The sequence below is a fragment of the Ursus arctos genome, unplaced genomic scaffold, assembly GCF_023065955.2.
Source record: "Ursus arctos isolate Adak ecotype North America unplaced genomic scaffold, UrsArc2.0 scaffold_3, whole genome shotgun sequence".
Classification (NCBI taxonomy): domain Eukaryota; kingdom Metazoa; phylum Chordata; class Mammalia; order Carnivora; family Ursidae; genus Ursus; species Ursus arctos.
Window position 1 is genome coordinate 73,891,386 of NW_026622985.1, and position 21,356 is coordinate 73,912,741.

At 41.3% G+C, this 21,356-nt stretch overlaps 1 protein-coding gene across 5 annotated transcripts in view; it reads right to left on the bottom strand.

Moving 5' to 3' along the window:
* Positions 1-4,209: 4,209 nt before the first annotated feature.
* FAM3C (FAM3 metabolism regulating signaling molecule C) overlaps positions 4,210-21,356 on the bottom strand; it is a 51,827-nt gene continuing 34,680 nt past the window's right edge. For all 5 annotated transcript variants that reach the window (XM_026510170.4, XM_026510174.4, XM_044387907.3 and 2 more), the window contains 5 exons: positions 21,240-21,298; positions 20,032-20,082; positions 17,993-18,077; positions 7,183-7,309; positions 4,210-6,608 (listed from right to left, as the gene is read on the bottom strand). In XM_026510170.4, the coding sequence (XP_026365955.1) occupies positions 6,519-6,608; positions 7,183-7,309; positions 17,993-18,077; positions 20,032-20,082; positions 21,240-21,298 (412 nt within the window). In that variant the 3' untranslated portion in view covers positions 4,210-6,518. The remainder of the gene's footprint in view (positions 6,609-7,182; positions 7,310-17,992; positions 18,078-20,031; positions 20,083-21,239; positions 21,299-21,356) is intronic.

Genomic DNA, 21,356 nt, shown 5'->3' on the forward strand with positions numbered 1-21,356 from the left:
ATGTGACTTTTTAATTTCCAGAGTAAGTGAAAGCATCTGATTGGTGTGTGAGAATGGAAACGCAGAACGAGTGGGGGACGTAGGGCTGCCCCGTTCCCTCATCCCAGTGCTGTTCGGAACCCTCGGGGAGGCTCACCTCGATACAGGTCCACGAGCCTTCCCCTTTGCATGCTAGTAACAAGCAAACCGTCATAATCATGCCCATATCCACTCGGTCATGTTTAGCTAAAAAGAAGGAAGGGTGGCCTCTTGGAGCCCCCAGTTATTCTTTGAAAAAGGAGAAATGTCAGCAAACTTAACTGCACACTTAAATACACCTTGAACTCTTCACTAACTAAAGAAAGGTGTAAATAGACAAAATGTAAGTCAGTAATTACCTGTTTCTAGTACATAATCCCCATTCTTTTTAAAAAAAGGTTTTTATTGTAAGTTGTATTGTTTTTATTGCCCTCCCCCCAGTTTACTGAGATATAACTGACATATAATCTTGTGCAAGCTGAAGGTCGTATCCATTGAAGTTGCTTCATCTCGAGCCCCCAGGCAGACACCCGTGTGCTCCGCGTGGGTTTATACCAGGCAAGCCAGCAAAACGGAAAACCCGAAAAAGTGAATGTGATAAAGCCTCTTCACCACGCCCCCTACTTAATGGGTACAGGCGGACTAATTTGACAAGCTGAAGGATAAATTTCACTACTCAGAACGAGAAGTTCTCTCCTTTTGCTGGCTTGAACACTTTTTCTTTCCCCGGATACCCATTTTATCATTTCTTGAGAAACTAGACTTCACTGATAGAGAACTACAATCTCAAATTTGCAACTGTCACAACTGTACTTGTGTTCCTGTCTCACACACCCAATGCTGTAGAATTAGAGGGAACCTTCCCCCAACAGACTATTTCCATAACAGAATTTTAACATGCCCTTGTGAGGTGTTAACAGTTCCACAAGAATTGGCTTCCAACCTCATTCCTGGGTCAAAAGTTTCAGATTCCTATAGAAGTGCAAGCTCATTTACTGAGATTAAAGGTCCTCTCCCTCAGGGACGACAGAAAGCCACGTGGGGCAGGCTGCCCTCCCCTGGGAAAGGCACCGGGGCTGGAGGCCCAGGGCTTGCTCCTCACAGCCAAGGAAATTCTCACCAGCTGCTTCTCCCACGTCTGCACGCAGGGCGTCCCCCCAGATCCGCAACTCTCAGGCACCACCGTCTTCCCCGCCAACCGTACTCCTGACGATGCCGTCAGCGTCCTTGCTTCTGAATCTCCCTCTGCTCAGAGCTTGGACTGGCAAGACATTTTCCTCCAGGCTCCTTTCTGTTCTGGTCAAATAAAGCACACGGCCCTTCTCTAATCAGGCTCTCAGTACTCATGGGTACGCAGAAGCTAAACATTTTTGGAAGCTGAAACTTAAAATAATTGAAAAGATTTCTATGTTAAAATGAACATCTGCAAATCATAAACTGAAAAATTCAAATGAAGCTTTAGGGTAAGAGAACTTCTCAGGCTCAGACTGGGCTCTTTGCTAAAACCTGATTTCCAGAAATGGGCCTATACTCCCCTCAGCTCTGAGGGCTATACCTACAGAAAACAGCAATCCCACTCAACGCTCTGCTGAGGATACCGAGGCTAAGACGTGGCAGGGAGTTCACCAGCTCTGGGGTCGGCTTGTCCATCTGAGCGTGCCAGATCCAAGCAGGACAGCGCAGGAAGGCACAATGCATCACGGAAAATCGGTTTGAAAGTCAAATGTATAAAGTTCAAATAACGTATTTACTAAGCAAAGCGTTGGTCTCAGCAAGCAAAAAACATTTCAAAATCCATTTAAGAATTCTCTTGCCCAGGCTGCACTGCTGGCGGGTAAGAACCTCCACATTCCCTCTGAGCAAGAAGCAAATGCCGGTGTGCGAGAGGGTGCCCGCAAGTCCCCGCATCTCCTCTGACCTGATGGCCATGCCACCTTGCCCTGCAGCAGGAGTTGGGTGGATGGGGAGGTGGGGAGATGACGAGGCGCAGGGTCCCAGGTGTTCGGGGCCGTGGGGTTTCAGCATGGCGCACGGCCACAGACAGGGATCAGAAAACACTCCCGGCCTCTGGCTGAAGCCACACACTTTCACCCGCCTTCCCCTCCAGCTGGGGCAGCAAGTGCAGCTCACGGTGTATTTGAATTGCCAGCTGCCTGGAGAACCACAAAAGCCCGAATTCTGCATATGAAAAGGAGTGTGGCGAATGAAAGGACAGGTGGATAGTCAGTCAGGCTTAGGTCCAGGAGAACCACAGGTGAGGGGCGGCATCCTCGTCACGGCCTTACTGTCCAAGCCACTCAATGGCTCCTTTTTGGCTTGGTGTCTCCATCCGTTTGGGTTGCTGTAACAAAACACCAGACTGGGGGCTTATAAACAACAGAAATTCAGTTCTCATAGTTCTAAAGACTGGGAAATCCAAGATGGTGCCCAAAGATTTAGTGTCTGGTAAAGGCCTACTTCTTGCTTCATGTGTTCTCCTGCTGTGTCCTCACGTGGCAGAAGAGGTCAGGCAGCAATCTGGGGTCTCTTTGCTAAGGGCTCTACCCTCAGGGAGAGCTCTACCCTTCTGACCTAATCACCTCCCAAAGGGCCCACTTCCAAATACCATCGCATTGGAGATTAGGTTTCGACATATGGATGCTGGGGGGACACAAGCATAAAGACCATAGCACTGGGTAGGACGGGATCGGGAAGCTGAAGGAGGCTGGCCTTTTTGGCTAAATCATGACTAGCCTTCAGGAGACACGGTCGTAATAGCAATACTAGCAGGTGCATTTCGTGAGCATGTGCCAGGCACCGTGGCAGGCACCACAACACGCGGCGGCTCCCCTAACTCACGGCAGTGAGGGGCGGACCCTCTCACACGCCTCGTGCCGTCCACACTGGCGTAGAGACACATACTCAGGCGAGTCTGACTCCTCCCAGTACGCGACACGGTCTCCATGACAGAATTCACTCCTCTTGAAGCTTTTAGGCCCCTTTTCTTGCGGGTGATGGAGTAAAATAAATACGGGCTGATAACACGGAGCGTTAGAAGCATGCAGTTTCATAAATCAATTTTCCCAAATACAACACTGTGTTTTACCAACTTAGTCTCAACGTCCTTTGATGTTCAGTGCACTCCAGCGACGGGAGTACGTATGCAGAGCTGAAGTGAGTCTTGTTTCTGTTTTTTTAAGTACTCCCTACACCCAAGGTGGGGCTCCAACTCAAGACCCCAACATCGAGAGCCACGTGCTCTACGACTGAGCCAGCCAGGCGCCCCTCAACAGTGAGTTCAGCAACGGCAGCAAGCTGTACCTGTGACCTTGCTGTTCTGGGAAGGTGATCTTCCCTGTAGTAAGTTTGCTTATAAACTGCCCACAAAACAAGGCAAGAGGAACCTTTCTTCTGTCTCTAACTGAAGGGCCAGCCAGTCCCTTTTCCTTCTGGAAGAGACATCCTGGAGTTGAAAGCATTTCCTCTGGACAGCCACCCTGCAGCGGCCTGCACCCTCGCTGGACTGCAGGAAGGTTCTGGCGGAGAAGTCTCAGCTTCCTGGAAGGCCTTCCCCACGCTTCCTCAAGCTGCGTCACGACAGGCTGCCCCTCCCAAGCCAGGCGTCCTGCTGTTGGCTCTCGCTGGCTCTGATGTGACAGGAACGTCAAGAAAGGGTGTGGGAGAGGAGACACAAGCAGGAGGATGGGAGTAGTGAAACTGAGGGAGCTCTGAGGGGAACGGGGGTTAGCCACTGGCACGTGACACTCAAAAACCACGTATGTGATAGAAAAATCATCCCGGGTACAGGCAGCAAAAGAATTCTGAGGAGTACTTTAGAAAAGGTGAGATCTGGTACTCGATCCTGATCTACACGTTACCGTACACGGGCCTACTGCTGTCCGAGCCCTCACTGAAGACGCGGAGTGGCAAATCTTTTCCCTGATCAACACAAGCCATTTTTTCCCTTCATACTCAATGCATTTCTACTCTTAATATCCTACCTGAACACAACACATCTCTCATTCCTTCAGTGAAAAACGGGGTATGTCAACTGAATTGAAACTATCATCTTTTGGGGGTTTCAAATTATAACCTGTAAAAACTGTTACAGTATAAATGCAATACAGGCTAAATGCTCTGAGCTTCGCCTGGCATAAAATAATAAGATATTAGCCGATTCGTTTCAAAACAAATACGAAGTGTAGACAGAACAATGATAAATTTTACTTTAATCAAATTAAAGTCAGGAATATAAAGACTCTGGCTCAATTTTTCTTTAATTTCCCAAGTATCACTTATTTTCCTACTGCCTTAGCTTAATTTTAATAGGCATACAATACAATTGTTCCAGAAAAAAAAAATTTGCGGTTACAAATAAAAAATATGCACCCAAAAGTCCTTATAACACCATTTAATATACCAAAATGTCAATGCCAAATTTCTGATTTTAATAAAGAAAATTCTTAACATTAAAGGAATGTTGTTTCGTTTATAATGTGGACTTTTGAAAGCTATCTGAACATGAAATGTAGTAAAATTATTGCTTCCAAAGTTGGCACAATCTATACAAGACAGAGCTGAGACAAAAGCAAAGCGCACCAAGGCCACACGGAGCCCGTCGCTGAGCGCTTCTCCCGACATTCTGTGCAGCTTCCCCAAGCTATCGGGTTATAGTTTTTACCTCAAAAGGGATGTCCTGCCATCTGGATACTCAACTTCTATACATGTTAGGATACATCCTGAGGACATTAGTGTGTTTAACCACAGGAATGTCTTACATTTTCCATGTTAAGCAGCACGACAAACGCCTGACAAACACGAATGTGCAGTTCTGTAGGTATATTACTTTGCCAGACAACACAAAACAATTCACAACGCAAAACCAAGAGTATTTCATTATTTAAAAAAAAAAAAAAATGCAAAAACCCCACAACATTTATTTCACCATCCCTGGAACTGGAAAATGGCTATTCTTTTAACTTACAGACTCTAGGGAAGTATTTTAAATGTCAAAATACACGTGCTGAATGTGAGTTAGCACATAAGCACCAGAAATCTGAAAAGTTTACAAAAATTCTTTAAATGTGGAAGGTGCATTTATTCTTGAATTACATTCAGTTTGAGAGAAGAACCAGTACCCCGAAGTTCATTAATATTTAAGAAATAGCTGAATAGCTTCCAAGTTGGTTTACAGCAAAATAAAAATACTGCCTTTAGTTTTTTTATACAAGTCATCTAAAATTTAGATTCAAAATTTAAGTGCTGCCTTTTACTGTGAGTAGTCTGATCACTAACTTATGCTCCAGCTTAAGATACTTCATACACTATCGGTATTTACGGCCCTAACAAACAAAACAGAAACAAACAAACAAACTTGAGTTATTTACCGAACAGCTCAAGGGAACAAAATTTTACGTAGAATTGGGAATGAAATCATCTGGAGTCAAATAAAATTATTTTTTAAATGTTATCAGTCCACTCAGTAATTAAGATTTTTCTAAATATGTTGCTGTATCTTCAGGTAAAAACTGCTATTATGAAGTTAGATGGATACAGAATTATATTTCTTGGTTTACCATCAACATGACGGTGACATTAAAGCATGCCTCTTTCCAACCGCTTGGTCGATGCTGGTAACAAATACGGAAACATGTGCCAGCGTTGCTCTAACTATACAGCCACGGCCGTCCTGAACCACCTGGGTAGGGCGGAGAAGGGCCGTGGGCCGCTCCCCTGGCTCTGGGGCTGCCCTGCCACCTCCCGCCTCACTCTGAACAGCTTCTGGGAAATCAAATTATTCACACTGCTAACACAAAACCTAACACAAAACCCAGAGAGCTACGGTCCTGAATACCACCTACATTTACATATTTCCTTTCTTACTGTGTACATTAAAAAAAGAATTCTGTTGTGCTTTTCACATATCTGATATAGATTTTTATATCATTTTATTTCTACGTTTTTTGGGAAGAGAGAGAAAAACTAAGAAAAAAGGTACACCAGAGAGTCAGACTACAAAGTAACATTACACACACAGCTAGCCAAGTATCTTTCTAATTTAAAAGATACTATCATTAAAAGGCAACATATATATATATACACACACACACACACACACACACACACACACATATATAAAAGAAAACAAAGTCTCCTCCCTAAAATCCATATGATTCCATGATAGGTTTTCACAGCGACCAATATATATATCAATATATTTTTCACAATCTGTTCAGTTATCCACTGGGTATGCTTTTAGAACTGAAAGATGTCCTTGCTGCAGCGGTCTAACACTGTACTATTAGGGAAATGTGCTTAGAAATGGTTCGGTGATTTGCTCATTGTGATGATTATTTACAAAGGCGTCTATTTACGTTAGCAATAAATAATCCTGGTATCAAAAGAGACAATGCCCATGCACACACCAAGACGGCCGCGTCTCCTCAAGTATTTACACGTCGCTTCTCTGTCACAGCTCAGCCGCTGATCGTGAAAGTGCGTTTCCTTCCATCTCCTCCGCGTTAGTCTTGCTTCTGGGGGATGCAGCCTTCCATTTCGACAACTTCGGGCCATCCTTCGTATTTGTTTGTGTCCTTATTGTTCTTTATGTGCTGTTGGAATACAGTAACAGTATACAGTTTAAAAAAACAAAAAACCTTTACAAGCTGCTTCTCTGCCACGGCATACTTTAGTGTACTTGTTTCACTCACGCTCATGTCAATGATGAGTTCGTGCAAATTATAGTTCAAGAGACTAAATGGGCAACCTTGGGGCCAGACGGACCTTCAAATACAGTGCAAACGTTTTCAAAAGGATCACTTGTTAGCCAAAAGGTAAAGTTTACACTTTACTAAGTTCTAAAGTATTTCTAAACTTAACGGATTACCAAAAGCTCGATTAAAATCTTTAATAATGAACGCTTCCTAAATGGCTCATGATAAAGGCAATCACATGGCAATGCACTGTCATAAAAACATTTTCCGGGCAGAATAGAACTATTTTTTAGTTTTGATTTTAAAACAGTGCCATGATTATTTCAAATAACTGATTACCAAGAGCTTATGAAAAACATATGAACATATTTAATAACTGCTTTGTCTAAGTTTCAAATAACTAGGAGTATGTACTGTATGGTTTCACACAATTTACTTTTGTCCATTAATTATGAAAGTCTAAGACACTAACCTGTTCAAAGGGGCTTTTTGTCTTGATGCCTTTCCCACCACAGAAGACCCAGTTGTCTCTAAAACCAAGATTAGTAATAGATGTACTTCCCAATTCGGCAATGAGCCGCCGTGCCTCATCATTGAGTCTTAAAAGGAAAGAAAAAGAATACAGTAAACACAGAGCACTGTATATTATCTAAGTAATACTGATTCGCCAGTGTATTAACATGTAACATGAGATGAGAAAATATCAGCTTAAAGAAGAGAACCAAAAAAATACAGAATTTTCTTCAGAGCAACATTCCTGCTATTTGAATTCGCTAGTGACAAAAGACATGAAATCTAGCCATTAAAGTTTACTCTATGAAGAAACACCTTTTAGATGTCTATTTTACAATAATTCACTTTCATCCACATCCATCCAATAATAATAAGGGATATCGTAGTCAGCAGATGCCTACCTAGGTTAATACAAGGTCTTAAGCAACCAGTATCTTCGTAAAATTAAAAATCACTTTGAATTTTCCACTAATCCCTTTGTAAAGGACAACCAAATAAACGTAAATGCTGACAAAAATCTACGTGTTTCTATTACTATGGTTTCTTTAAAAGAAAATGAACCTTGAGAATAAGCATGTAAATTATACTTCAGTAATAACTGTCGAGTGGTTATTTAATAAAAATGAACATTACAGACAGCAGTTAAGTACCTGCCAAGGAGGAAGGGCAGTGGCAAAGGTCAAGCGATAGGGAAACAGCTAACTGAGAGCTGGCATTAAGAAATTTTGTGTAGGTTATTATCCTAACGCTGAGGATTCTCAATCTCCCCTCTGTCACACACAAAAGAAGAAATTCAGTAGATACATGCTAGCTGTAGAGAGAAAAAAGAGGCAGGAATTCCTCTCTATCTCCTCAAAGATGGCACTTATAGGTCACTTAGAGAGGTTTGTTCTGCTAAAATCTGAGGCAAGGTAGGTTTTATTATTTGCAAATAGCTGGGGGGGGTCATTAAAGGCAAACAGAAGGAGGGTCGGTGAGGGGGGTACTTATCTGACAGTGTTTTTTTGAAACATCTCATGCTAAAACCAGTCACTTCCTTTAACGTATTAATGAAAGAAACACTAGGTATGGGGTGCCTGGGTGGCTTAGTCGTTAAGCGTCTGCCTTCGGCTCAGGGCGTGATCCCAGGGTCCTGGGATCAAGCCCCGCATGGGGCTCCCTGCTCCGCTGGGAGCCTGCTTCTTCCTCTCCCACTCCCCCTGCTTGTGTTCCCTCTCTCGCTGGCTGTCTCTCTGTCAAATAAATAAATAAAATCTTTAAAAAAAAAAAAAAGAAAAAGAAACATTAGGTACAAGAGTTCTTATTTAACGAACCTGAAGATGAGCAAAATAATTTATATTAAAAAAAAACTTCATAAAACAAGAAAGAACTGCATATATATTAGACTGCCACAATGTATGCAAACCCCATCCATGGGCGGTAGCACTATTTTTTTTTTTAGTATTGATTCCAGTGTAGTTAACATACATACAGTGTCATAGTAGTTTCAGGTGGACAATACACTGATTCAACAATTCCACACATCACCCGGTGCTCATCGTGACAAGTACATTCCTTAATCCCCATCACCTATGACCCCATCCCCCCACTCACCTCCCCTCTGGTAACCATCAGATTGTCCTCTATAGTTAAGAGGCTGTTCTTGGTTTGTCTCTTTCCTTTACTTGTTTCTTTAATTCCACGTGAGTGAAATCATACAGTATCTGTTCCTCTTCATTGACTGACTGACTTCACTTAGCATTATATTCTCTAGCTCCATCTATGTCATTGCAAATGGCAAGATTTCATTCTCCTTTATGGCTGATATTCCATTGTGTGTGTGTGTGTGTGTGTGTGTGTGTGTACGTACATACATACATATACACCACATCTTCTTTATCCATTCATCTATCCATGGACACTTGGGCTGCTTCCGTATCTTGATTATTGTTAAATAATGCTGCAATACACATAGGGGTGCTTGTACCCCTCTGGATTAGTGTTTTTGTATTTTGGGGGGTAAATACCCAGTAGCGGAGCTGTTTTAACCACAGCTGTCCTCCTGGAGGAAGTTCACTAGAATGACTGAGAAAATCAGCTATAACCCTAGAATATTTAGACTTTCAGACCCAAATCTACATAAAGAGATGCACTTATAACCTGGCGAAATAAAAATAAATGAAATAACTGTGCAAAAGAACCCCTGAAGTCCTGGCTTCTCTGAAGATTTTGCGACCTCAGAGGCCCCTGTACGCACGAGGTCTGCAGCCGCGCTACCCCGTGTCGGGCTTACGTGAATCAGCCAGCACTGGGCATTTGTCTGCTCATTTGATAAGCAACGTGTGTATGAGAGGGACACTCCCTGAACCCGGTTTTCTTTCTAACTGGTATTAGGATGCCGTGGATCTGGGAGACTGTCAAATCCCACTCTTTAGCCAAATGTTCTGTGTTCTGGCTACATTCTCATATTTTACGTGCATCATCAGCACTACGAGGTGAGTTTTGTTGCTATTACAAGAATGAATAGTATTGAAACGCAGAGGTTGGGCAGCCGGTTCACTTGGCAGTCTAGGGATGACCCCTGCAGAGGCTTTGGGACTTGAGTCGCATTCACGTGTCAGAAAAACAACAAACTGGCACCTCATGGGCTCTTGGGGTTGCTCACAGATGGCTGACTGTGAAGGTCACAAATGCCCAGGGACTGCTTCACACGCAAAAACCGCTTGCAAAGTAGGTGGCTTATCCCAATGCAGGCCTGGCTCCCTGCAAAAAGTACGAATGAAGTCTCTCTTATCTATGCATTTTACATCAATTAAGAAACATATTGAAGGGCATCATTTTTACTTCTGTACTTCTGAACTTGAGGACTGATCGTTTTGATCTACGTGAATAAACTAAGCCAAGTGAGCCAGAGATCTGGAAGCAACTCGAAAATTTCCCTTTGTTCTGACTCCCTCCGGTCATCTCTTTCCTTCCTTTTCCTTTCCCATGAGGACGTCCATAGGTCCTGTGTAGAAAAGGGAAACACAGTGGCCTGGGATGGCTGTCTGTAGAAAGACCTAGCAGCAAGTTGGTCCCTGGCTGGCAGCCAGCAGCCTGGATTTGGGGAGGGCTCCCCCCATTCCCAGAACTGATGGGAACGGGCCGCTGAGCCTGCACTGTACACGCATGCAGTTTATGCAGAGCACCTACTTTCTGCTGGGGGGAGGAGGCGGCTGGAATTGGGGGATGTGTCAGGCGGAGGTTGCCTCTGTGACCAGCAGCCAGGAAAATCCCTGGGCGCTGAATCCCTAATAAGCTTTCCTACTAGACAGCACCTCACAGTGTCGTCACCATCCGTTGCTGGAGGAATGAAGCATGTCCTGTGTGACTGCACTTGGGACATGACTCCTGGAAACTGGAGCCTGGTTCCCTCCAGACTTTGCTCTAGGGCACACTTCCCCTTTGCTAACTTTGCTTTGTATCCTTTTGCTGTAACAAATAGTAGCCATGAGGTGAGCAGGACTGCATGCTGGGTCCTGTGAGTGAGTCCTAGCAAATCATCAGACCTGCGGGGGGGGGGGGGGGTCTCGGCCACCCCTGCCACGTGTCCCTACATATATCTAACTATAGTTGTATAACAAGATAAGTTTCTCAATGATTTCTCAAGTTATCTGCTCTGCCTATGTAGAATTTGGAGGATTTCATTATTCCTTTTTTGAAATCTTTTAAATAGAAGATGATTTCATGTTTCAAAAAGAAGTTTAGGGGGCCTGGGTGGCTCAGTCGTTAAGTATCTGCCTTGGGCTCAGGTCATGATCTCAGGGTCCTGGGCTCCTTGCTCAGTGGGGAGCATGCTTCCCCTCTGCCTGCCACTCCCCTGGTCGTGCTTGCCCTCTTCCTCTCCCTCTCTCTCCCTCCCTCTCTGTCTCTGTCAAATAAATAAAATCTTTAAAAAAAAAAAAAAAGTTTAAAATCATGCAAGGTAGCCAATATTTTCAGCACTTGATTCAATACACATTAGGTATCAAAATGCCCCTTTTCTTTAAAAGCCAGTATAACTAATGTACACGTGGTACAAATTTTAAAGATACAAGCTTTTATTCTATATAGGGGCACCTTGAGTTTGTTACATGTACTTTAATCTCCACTAGTGGTCTTAACTAGCAGAGATTATTGGGGCACCTGGGTGGCTCAGTTGGTTAAACATCAGACTCTTGATTTCAGCTCAGGTTATGATCTCAGGGTCATGAGCTCAAGCCCCGTGCCGGGCTCCACACGCGGCATGGAGCCTGCTTAAGACTCTCTCTGCCCTCGGCACCGCCCCCTCCCCCCCAGCTTGCGCTCTAACTCTAAATAAATTAATAAATAAATAAGCTATCAAAAAATAAAAAACAAAATGCTATTAAAAAAACTAGCTGAGATGTTAAAAATTTTTATGAAATAAATTAAATTTGTTAAGAATTTTCTTTAAAATGAATCGAAAATTATCCTGTGACAAACAAGAAGGCAGACAGAGGTAGGGGCCAAGTTTTCCTCGAAGCGATTCTGAAGCTGCACAGAGGCAATCGGGGTAGCCGTGGAGGAAATGGGGACGGGGGAGCGGGTCACTCAGAGATCTGCCTCCGTCTTTGCTGGGGAAGGAGGGGCACCTGAGAGCCCCACATCGCACCATCACAACAGGCCGATGCTCCCTTTCTTAAAAGCAACATGGAGAACTGATATTCTGGGCTCCACTCTGATGAACAGGGAAGAACGACAGGGAAACAGAAGTGCAGGTAGCAAGAACTCCGGAAGAAAATCACTGTGTTACTTCAGGAGGCTGAAGAATAGGCAACGCTAGGCACAGGTGTCCGTGCAGCCCAGACTTTAAAGACAGCACATGATGAAAAGTTCAGATTAGAAGTTCTTATGAGAATAGGACTCAAAACACGAACAAAAAACCTCAATAATTTTCACTATATAATTGCTAACGATCCCAGAAAAGAGGATAGGTTCTAAATTAGTGCTACCATAGGAGTGTTCTGTGACGGGCCCAAAGTCAGAAGTGTCCAAAAATATAGGGCAAATCATATTACTAATGAGGAAACCCTGACCACCACCACCAGGAAGACCGGTAGTGTTCAGGGTAAGACGAGACTCACAAAACTCTTACAGGCCACACAGAGAACTTACACTACTAAGTGCAAAGGAGGGGACCCAGTGTTTCACAAGAATGATATAATATGGAGATCAAAGCAGGCCTGCCTTTTCCAGGGAGGCAAACACTCCGATCGACATAAAAAGGGAAGAGTAGGTCAGGAATGTCTATATAAGTGCTTTAAAGTAAACTGAAGCCTCCAGGCCCACACACGTCATACAATTAAATTCTAAGGAACTTTAATATAATCTTCAAAGTACTGTCTGTTACTTTAGAAACATCATGGAAAATGAAGATGCTGAGTCATTTAAAGTTAATTAAATATTCCAATCTTCAAAAAAGGTGAGGAAATTTTTTAGAAACAATGGGTCAATAAATCTACTTTCAATTCTTAGCAAATTCTCAAATGGATTACAAGGAGATACCGTGAACCAAAAAAAGGGGGGGGAGGGAGGAGGAAGGGGGGGGCTAGTGAGGAGGAGGGAGGAATAAATCAAGCCAAGTTAAGGTCACGTCAGCTATTTCAGCCTCTGAAGAGGTTTGTGGGCAGATCAGGGCACTGTAATTAGCACAGCTCATGAATTTCAAGTGAGCATCTGAGAGCCTCAGAGAACAGCCCCTATGAATAAAATAATGAAAGAGCAGCTGGATGGAATGCCTGTTAGGGTACACTGGCTGCTGTTTAAAAAACAGGTTCTGTAGTTGACTGATAGATGAATCCCTTGGAGGCGGCTCCTGGCAGGGTGGCACGCTGCCCTTGGTGAACATTTTTATCAATGACTTCGATTCAGACACAAGAATGACTTTGGAGAGACTACAAAGCTTGGATCATGGAAATCTCATAGGACAAATGTCGGCATCATGACCTAATGGGCCCAAATCAGCAAAATTATATTTAACAAGGATAACAAGGATAAATGAATATAAAGTCCCTCATTTAGATTAAACAAAATCAAGTCCTAAATGGGGAGAAAGACCTGACTTGGCAGTGGTTAAAAAAAGGCTGAGATCAAATGAAATGATCTGAGGATTTAATTTAACCAAAAATTCACCAGCCAAAAATGTGATGTGACCTTTTAAAGAAAATAATATAAATATTCAAAGAAATGTATCTTCAACACGGTAGAAGCTAGCATCTCCGCTGTACCCTGACCCAGCCGGACCCCATCAGGAGCCCTGTGTTTGACTGGGGGCACTTTAAGAGAGTTGATAATCAACCAGAGAACCAATGCCCAAAAAATGCAGCCAGGAGAGTAAACCCAGCCAGAAGCCTAACATGACAGAAGGTTACGAGAGCCCTGAGTACTGAGCAGGGAAAGGGAAAACTAAAAGACAAATGCTCATTAGTTTCAAACAAGTAAAGTATCAAATGATTTGGGGAACGTATCTGTTGTTCCATTTGCCCAGGTGGAATTTAGAGGGAGACCAACCCGAGAACATAATGTGGACTTCAGGATAGTTTTTGCCGTTTTGTTTCAAATAGAGAAATGACCGAGATACTGGCGCCCTTCAGAGGTGGTATTTGTAGAACAGTTTCATGGGAATTCTGCCCGGGGCTGGGGTGCAGGGGACCAAGGACTTTTAAGACCCTTCAGGACACCCACATTTAAACCCTTCACTTAGCCAGGAGGTACACGTCACAGAGCGCTGTCTCCAAAGGGAGGAATATGGTAGCAAAATTTAGCTTGCTCAAACTATTATAATTCCTCATTAAATAAACAAAAAACAACTTATTTTAGAGGGGTCTGGGTAGAAAGCAGGCATCATCAGAGACCTGCACTCTCCAAATGTAAGTTTTCTTAAATATAACTTTTTTTTCTGTTTTGTTTTAAAATGGGCTTCTAGGGGCACCTGGGTGGCGCAGTCAGTTAAGCATCCAACTCTTGATCTCGGCTCAGGTCATGATCTCAGGGTCCTGAGATCTAGCCCTGAAGAGCCTCCGCACTCAGTGGGGAGTCAGCTTCTCTCCTTCTCCCTCTCTCCCTCCCCCTGCACACTCTTTCTCTTGCAAATAAATAAATGAATCTTAAAAAAAAAAAAAAAAAAACCCACAAATAAAATGGGCTTCCTTGTGAAAATCAAGAAATACTGGGATAAACAAAGGTAAAGAGGTTTACTTAGGGCCAAACTTCGGGGCCTTGCATTGTAAATCCCTGAAAGGGGCAAAATGCAAGGTGCCATCTCCAAACTTACTCACCCAGTACAAGTTCAGAGGACTGGGATCCCACCAGAACACACTTTGGGAAATGCTGTGATAGAGACCAACCCCAGATGTTCTCAGAAGTTCACAGTACAGCCAAGGAGCTCATTGCAAATCGGACTAACTGGGATCAGACAGGAACAACTATGGAGAACTGATACCAACGCCCTGTTGGAGAAAGCAGGTGCATCCATTTCATATCCTAAACGCTTTTGGGTAGGGGTGCCTGGGTGGCTCAGCTGGTTATGTGCCTGCTTTTGGCTCAGGCCCTGATCCCAGGGTCCTAGGATGGAGCCCCACGTCGGGCTCCCTGCTTGCTAAGGAGCCTGCTCCTCCCTCTCCCTCTGCCGCTCCCCCTGCTTGTGCTCGCTCTGGTGAGCGTGTGTGCCTGCGTTCTCTCTCCAGAATAAAATAAAATCTTTAAAAAAGGGGGGGGGGGCTCTTTTGGGTATAAGTGGGAGAACAAAGTATTCCTTATGAGGCAAAATCCAGCAGCTTTATGTACAGAAAAGCACTAACACATCGTCAAAGCTGAGCTTCTATTCCCATGTAGGACTGGGTATTCCACCACTGATGAACCATTTCAAATGTTTCACAATCAGACCCCTGCCAAGGTATACGTTTATATTTTGTTATATTTAATAGATGGAGATGGCCATTTATAAGGATTGTCCATTTCTGTATAAAGGACATGATATAATTTATTTCACCCGTGTTTGGAAGAAGGGAAGTATTCGAAATACAAATTCATGTGCCCCAAACTGAAAATGCACACAACTGACTTCATGTAACTGTGCAGAAATGGAACCATATACTGATACATATACAAGTGTAAAGACATCAAAGTGTAGATGTCTGTTGTCTTACAGGTTGAACGTCTTCTGAGGCTGCTTTTGGTATAAGTGATGGGCACCAATAAACAGCAGTTAAAGAAACAACACCATCCTGCCTTAGTTCGTAGGTATGGCTACAATTTCTTATTAGCAGAAGAGAAACAGGTCTCAAGTCGAGCAGGTGTAATAATGAAATAACATGATGAAAAAGAGAGGTCATGTGCGTTTATTCAGAAAAGCAGGGTTTTTAAAAATTTTAAAACCTCAAATTATACACGTAATATCCTATTCTAGCAGCAAAAGCAAATAGCAAGTTGCTTGGTTTTTGATAAGGAAATCCTAACGACGTTCTGTTTAGTTCTATGTAGCTAAATGGCAATGGATGCTTATTCCAGTTTTAGCGATCTATGGATTTAACACATCCTTAGCTGAACCAGATACAACACATGTCAAAGAAAACACCTCAGCTTTAAAACGGTCACAAGGTGGCCCTGTTTTCTGGGTTTTTTTTAAAAAGATTTTATTTATTTATTTTTGAGAGACAGAACAAGCATGAGCAAGGGGAGAGGGAGAAGCTGACTTCCCACTGAGCAGGGAGCCTGATATGGGACTCGATCCCAGGACCCTGAGATCATGACCTGAGCTGAAGGCAGACGCTCAACCGACTGAGCCGCCCAAGTGCCCAGTAGGCCATACACTGAAGTGGAATTTCAATGCTTTTCAATTAAAATCTGTAAAGGATATCTTTTATTCTTGATAAAAGTATCATATTTTCATCTGGATAAAATATCATAGAAGGGATTTGAGATACGCTATTAAAGGGGTCTTAGCCACCCCAGAAAGGTGATTTACTCTTAATTTTCATAAAATAGTTATTAAGAAATTGTAATAGTGGGGCGCCTGGGTGGCACAGCGGTTAAGCGTCTGCCTTCGGCTCAGGGCGTGATCCCGGCGTTATGGGATCGAGTCCCACATCGGGCTCCTCCGCTGCGAGCCTGCTTCTTCCTCTCCCACTCCCCCTGCTTGTGTTCCCTCTCTCGCTGGCTGTCTCTATCTCTGTCGAATAAATAAATAAAATCTTAAAAAAGAAAAAAAAAAAAGAAATTGTAATAGTGTCTTATTGGGGCAGGAAGAACAAAACTTCTAAAAATAAAGTCAAACCTACACAAAAACAGGCATTGTAAATCACTGGGAACTAATGAATACATTTTTAAAAATACATGGAAACAGTAAAGTCACCGGAAGAGGAAAATCTACTAAGTAATTAATTTGGAGATGGGAAAATACTGCTCAAGTATAAAAGAAGAAACTAAAATGAAAAATCCATACACTTGACTAAATAAGAATTAGTCTAAACTTGTAAAAGTCAAAAAGCACAATAAATTAACAAAAATAAACACAAAATCATGTATTTTCACATGAAAAATGGTTAATATCCTTAACATACCAAGGGCTCTTACACATCAGTAGGAGTCAACCTCAATGGTCAAAAGACACTTTACAAGAGAAAGAGCCAAAAACACTTGTGTAAAAAAAAAAAACAAAACTGCAATCTCATCAATAACCAAAGAGAGGCACACTAACAAAATCCCTTTCCAACACTTCTTAAAAACAATCAGTGTCCTGGAACTTCTGACAGACATATTAAATTGGTACAGACTTTTAAAAAAAATCCTTTTTTAAAAACATACACATCCTTTAATTCAATACCTTACCTCAAAAAAATTTGTCTTAAGGAAATAAAGGTATTGTTGAAAAATTTTTAAGATGGTACATTTTGGCTAAGTATGAAAATCTGGAAATAGCCTGAGGGTCCAGCAGTAGGTGCTTTGTTAAATAAATTCTAAATCTTGATGCATGTTTAAGAATTATATGAGGTAGACATGGACATTTTGTTATCAAAACTATTTAATGTTGTGGGAAAATATTCACCAAATACAAAAATCAAAAGAAATGCTGTAACTACTAGCATTCCAAAGGTTTAAGATGAAGAAAATATGTGTATTAAGAAAACTAGAGATGGAAACTAAAATATCAGTGGTTATCACTGAGTAGATGAACTGGAACTTATTTTCTTCTTTGTACTTTTCTAGATTTTCCAAATTTTACAACATACACAATTTTAAGAAAAAAGTTATAAATTGCCATGTATTAAACATTATGAAAACCATATCACACTTATCTTTCATGTTTGACTCCATTTCTAGGAACTTACCTTAAGGACATAATCAAAAGTGCAAAAACATTTATGGAAAAGGATGTTTATCGAAATGTTATTCATAATACCAAAAAATCTGGCAATAATAGGGAATTTTAAATAAAGGTGGGGCCCTTATGATCAACTGCTGGCAGGGCCATGAAAAATGCTACTGAAGAATATTAATGTTAGAGAAAACAATTTAAGGTTAAAAACATAATATAAAAGAGCATAACAAACTTGAGGTGTGTGGATCTAATTTTATGACAATATATGTATGATAAACACACAGAAAGAAGGAAGCAAATAAAAAAAATGTTAATAGTGTTTATCTGGAATTTGATTACTTTGCTCTATTTTATAATTTTTTTCGTTGAAAAGGTATTGCTTTTACAATTAATTATAGTTCCAAAACTAATATAAACTTTTAAGTTTACATACTTCGTTGCTCCATCATCATATGTTCCCATTAAGACAATTGTTCCATCTTGTATGGACTTCAGAAACTCAATAAATGGGGCCACATCTGAAGAAAAAGAAAGTATTGATGGTGTTGGGGTTTATTTAGTGACTAAGTAGCCATCACGATAATCTCTCAAAAGTTAATATTAACTAAAATATAAAGTGTTTGCAAATCAATAATTTCAAATATAGAGTAACCAAAAGGGAGACAAATCTTATGAACAGGGTAAAATGACCTTTATCCTTTAATAGGATCCCACCATCAACTTAGAATTTCCCAATCCTGATTCATCCTGTGTCTTTTGTACTCATATTCCAGGGGTTAAATGAAAAAACCGTAGCAAAGTTGTATGAAAGCATGACTTAAAATTTGAAAATAGAAATTTGACGGGGCTGGGGGAGAAGGGCAGAAGAAAATCTTCACAGATTCTCTGAGCATATGTAAAATTGTTGGTATGGGTACTTATCTAAGAGGAGGATACAGAGTTTTTATTTAATTCATAAAAGGTTCTTTAATTTCTTAAAAATTTATATAAACACACAAACACATGCATACATACATACACTCTGCGTTAAGGGATCTCTGGGCATACCTGATTACTGTAAACTAGGGGAGGAATGAAGATTCCATCTAATCATGGCAAATCTTATGGTCATTACCTGCTTCACCTAGTGCACCAACACACACAGAAACTTAAAAATAAACCACTTTTGTGGCGACACGCTGGCGATGCCAGAGGCAGACCACGTGCCACCAGCTGCTCTACGTCTTGAACTCTCCAATGTCCCCGGCCTACCGCTGCTTCAGAGCTGGGGCACTTCACACATACTCAGTTTCCTTCCACAGCAAAAATTCCAAAGACGCGCCAACTGAATTCTATTTTATAATAACAGCATTTTCAATTCTGAGAAAATATAACAGAGGAGCTAACAAATCACTTCCTTTTAAACGCAAAGACGGAAGTCAACTGCAACTATTTCTTCACCTGAAGAGGCTTTTTGGCGTAGTTAATCTACCTGTGATGAAGCAACAGAGCTTCTTGGTCACGTAGCTGATTTCAACACAGGTTTTGCAAGAGAGTTTCCAGGTAATAAGTGTTGGTAGGCCAATTATGCCATTAGAGTCTAAAATTGCAGGCAGCATCTTAAGTTTATATCGTTTTGACAGCTATGAGAAGTCCTAATCTCATTTAAAAAATAACAAACTATTGCATCTCATTATAAGCTGAAGAAGTATCAGAAAAGCTGAATGGTCTGAAAATGAAAAATAAACTTCAAGAAGACTTCTAACTCTTGGTGTCGAGGGATTTTATAAATGGGTTGGAAACGGGGAGGTGCAGGGCACAGCCTCATGCTGAGAAATATCCTGAACCAACAACTCAGAAAAGAATCAAAAGATAAATCAGTGTCAGCCTTACATCAGATTTGAGGAAGAAAGTTCTTTTGGGCACACTCTTGTTCAAGGTGCTAGGTCTGCATGTGGGTAACTGACCCACACCTGTTCCCTGAGGAACTTCACATTAGGAAGATACCCGTGAACAGCTCTAAGCGCAATGAACTATAAAGAAAACACCTACTCTCAAATATTCATCTACTTAATAAGAATCCTAGTTATAATTTACTTTTGAGACTAACAAATCATTGCAAAAAAATCAATTCAGTTAAAAATGCTTAAATTGCTTATGCCCTTCTCCAAATTCTTCTTTTTAAAAAATTTCAGTCAGAGACTTAAAGGATCCAAGGCTTTCAATTAGTTATTCTACAGAAAATAGGACTCAGATTTTTAGAATCTCAATTTTGATACTATTGCTCTTAGCTACATACACAATTTCTATAAAAAAGCAAAGTAAAAGCAATGTGACCAATTGCTTAAATATAGCTGGATTTTTAGTGAAAAGTAAGAGAAAATGAACTAACATAAACATACCATCAATCTCTCATTAATGTGCTACATTATATTGAGAGGCTTAAAAAGTCAGCGCTAGCAGCAGAAGAGTTAACGTGTTATTCACACTTACCTCCTCCCCACATGTCAAAATATTTGGTGTCTAATACTTCTCCTGTTTTTCCTGAAAGAGATGGAATTCATGTCAGATTATGCAACTGAAACATGCCCTATGTAAGACAAGTGATCTTAGCCAGTGATGGGTGTGGCTTCATTAGCAGAAAAAGAATTATTCTGAGAAAGACCTAAAATCTGAACTGTATGCATCTGAAAAATATTTCTAAGAGTAACTTTTGGATAAATTAAAATTCTGGACTTTTTCACGAATCTTATAAGCCAAGGAGCAGCAAACTGGAGTCCACAGCCGACTGCAGACCGCTCAAATTCAGTTAGATAGTTTCATCCTTATGTGCTACCATCTTCCCTTATTTAAGAATTACCAAAAAATATGTAAACCTTTTACAAAAAGATGAATTGATGATGCTTTCTACCACTAAAGCCATCTTTTAAAATTTTTTCACTGATTTCCCTTTTCAAATTTTTTTTTTTTGCTATCAATTAGACGAATACGTATAGAACCTTTTACCTAAGAAAATAAAGAAAGTAAAAATGCACAAACTTAGCTTTTGTTGTGAAAGAAAGAAAAAATATTTTCCTATACTAGGAACTGGTAACGTGGCTGTGGTCCCTAATCACCCTATACAGCCTTAGAGGGTTACTGTACCAGAAGGAAAAGACAAGCATGCAGTTAGGCCTTATTTCATGGGTTCATATTTTCATACTTGATTTTGCAAGAATACTTGAGACCTTCAGGATTCGATGAACTTATTTTCACTAATGAATTTATGTGACAAATGTGGACAATACTGAAGAGTTAACGATTAATTTTAACTCTTCATCCCTCTCCCCACCCCTTCCACTAGGCCATCACCCTTTGTCGTGTACACACCCTCATGTCTTTCTATCTTCAAATTGTTAGAATCCAACATCTTCAGAATTCACCAATTTAATGTTAGATTGGTTTTAGCCTGACAACCTCATGGGAAACTCTCCACACAGTGCACAGCAAGTGGGGTGCTTCCAAGAAAGAATGCTCTCACATTTACACACAAGTCTCCACGTATCGTTGGTTTTTTAGGAGGATGTGAGGAAGTTGTGAAGAGGGCTTTCGTGTCAAGGGTAGCACTTTCTGACCTGATCCCTTGATAACAGAGTGCATTCTACTTTGGGCCACATGAATATCCACTGACCACATCTGAAAGGTAAAATAATTATGCTTACCATTTACCAAGGCAACATTGATCCCTCTTCCAACATTATTCTTAACACCACTCATTAAACTGAAGGAGAAAAGTCAAGACAAATTTAGAATTAGATACTACACATAAACATGTATCA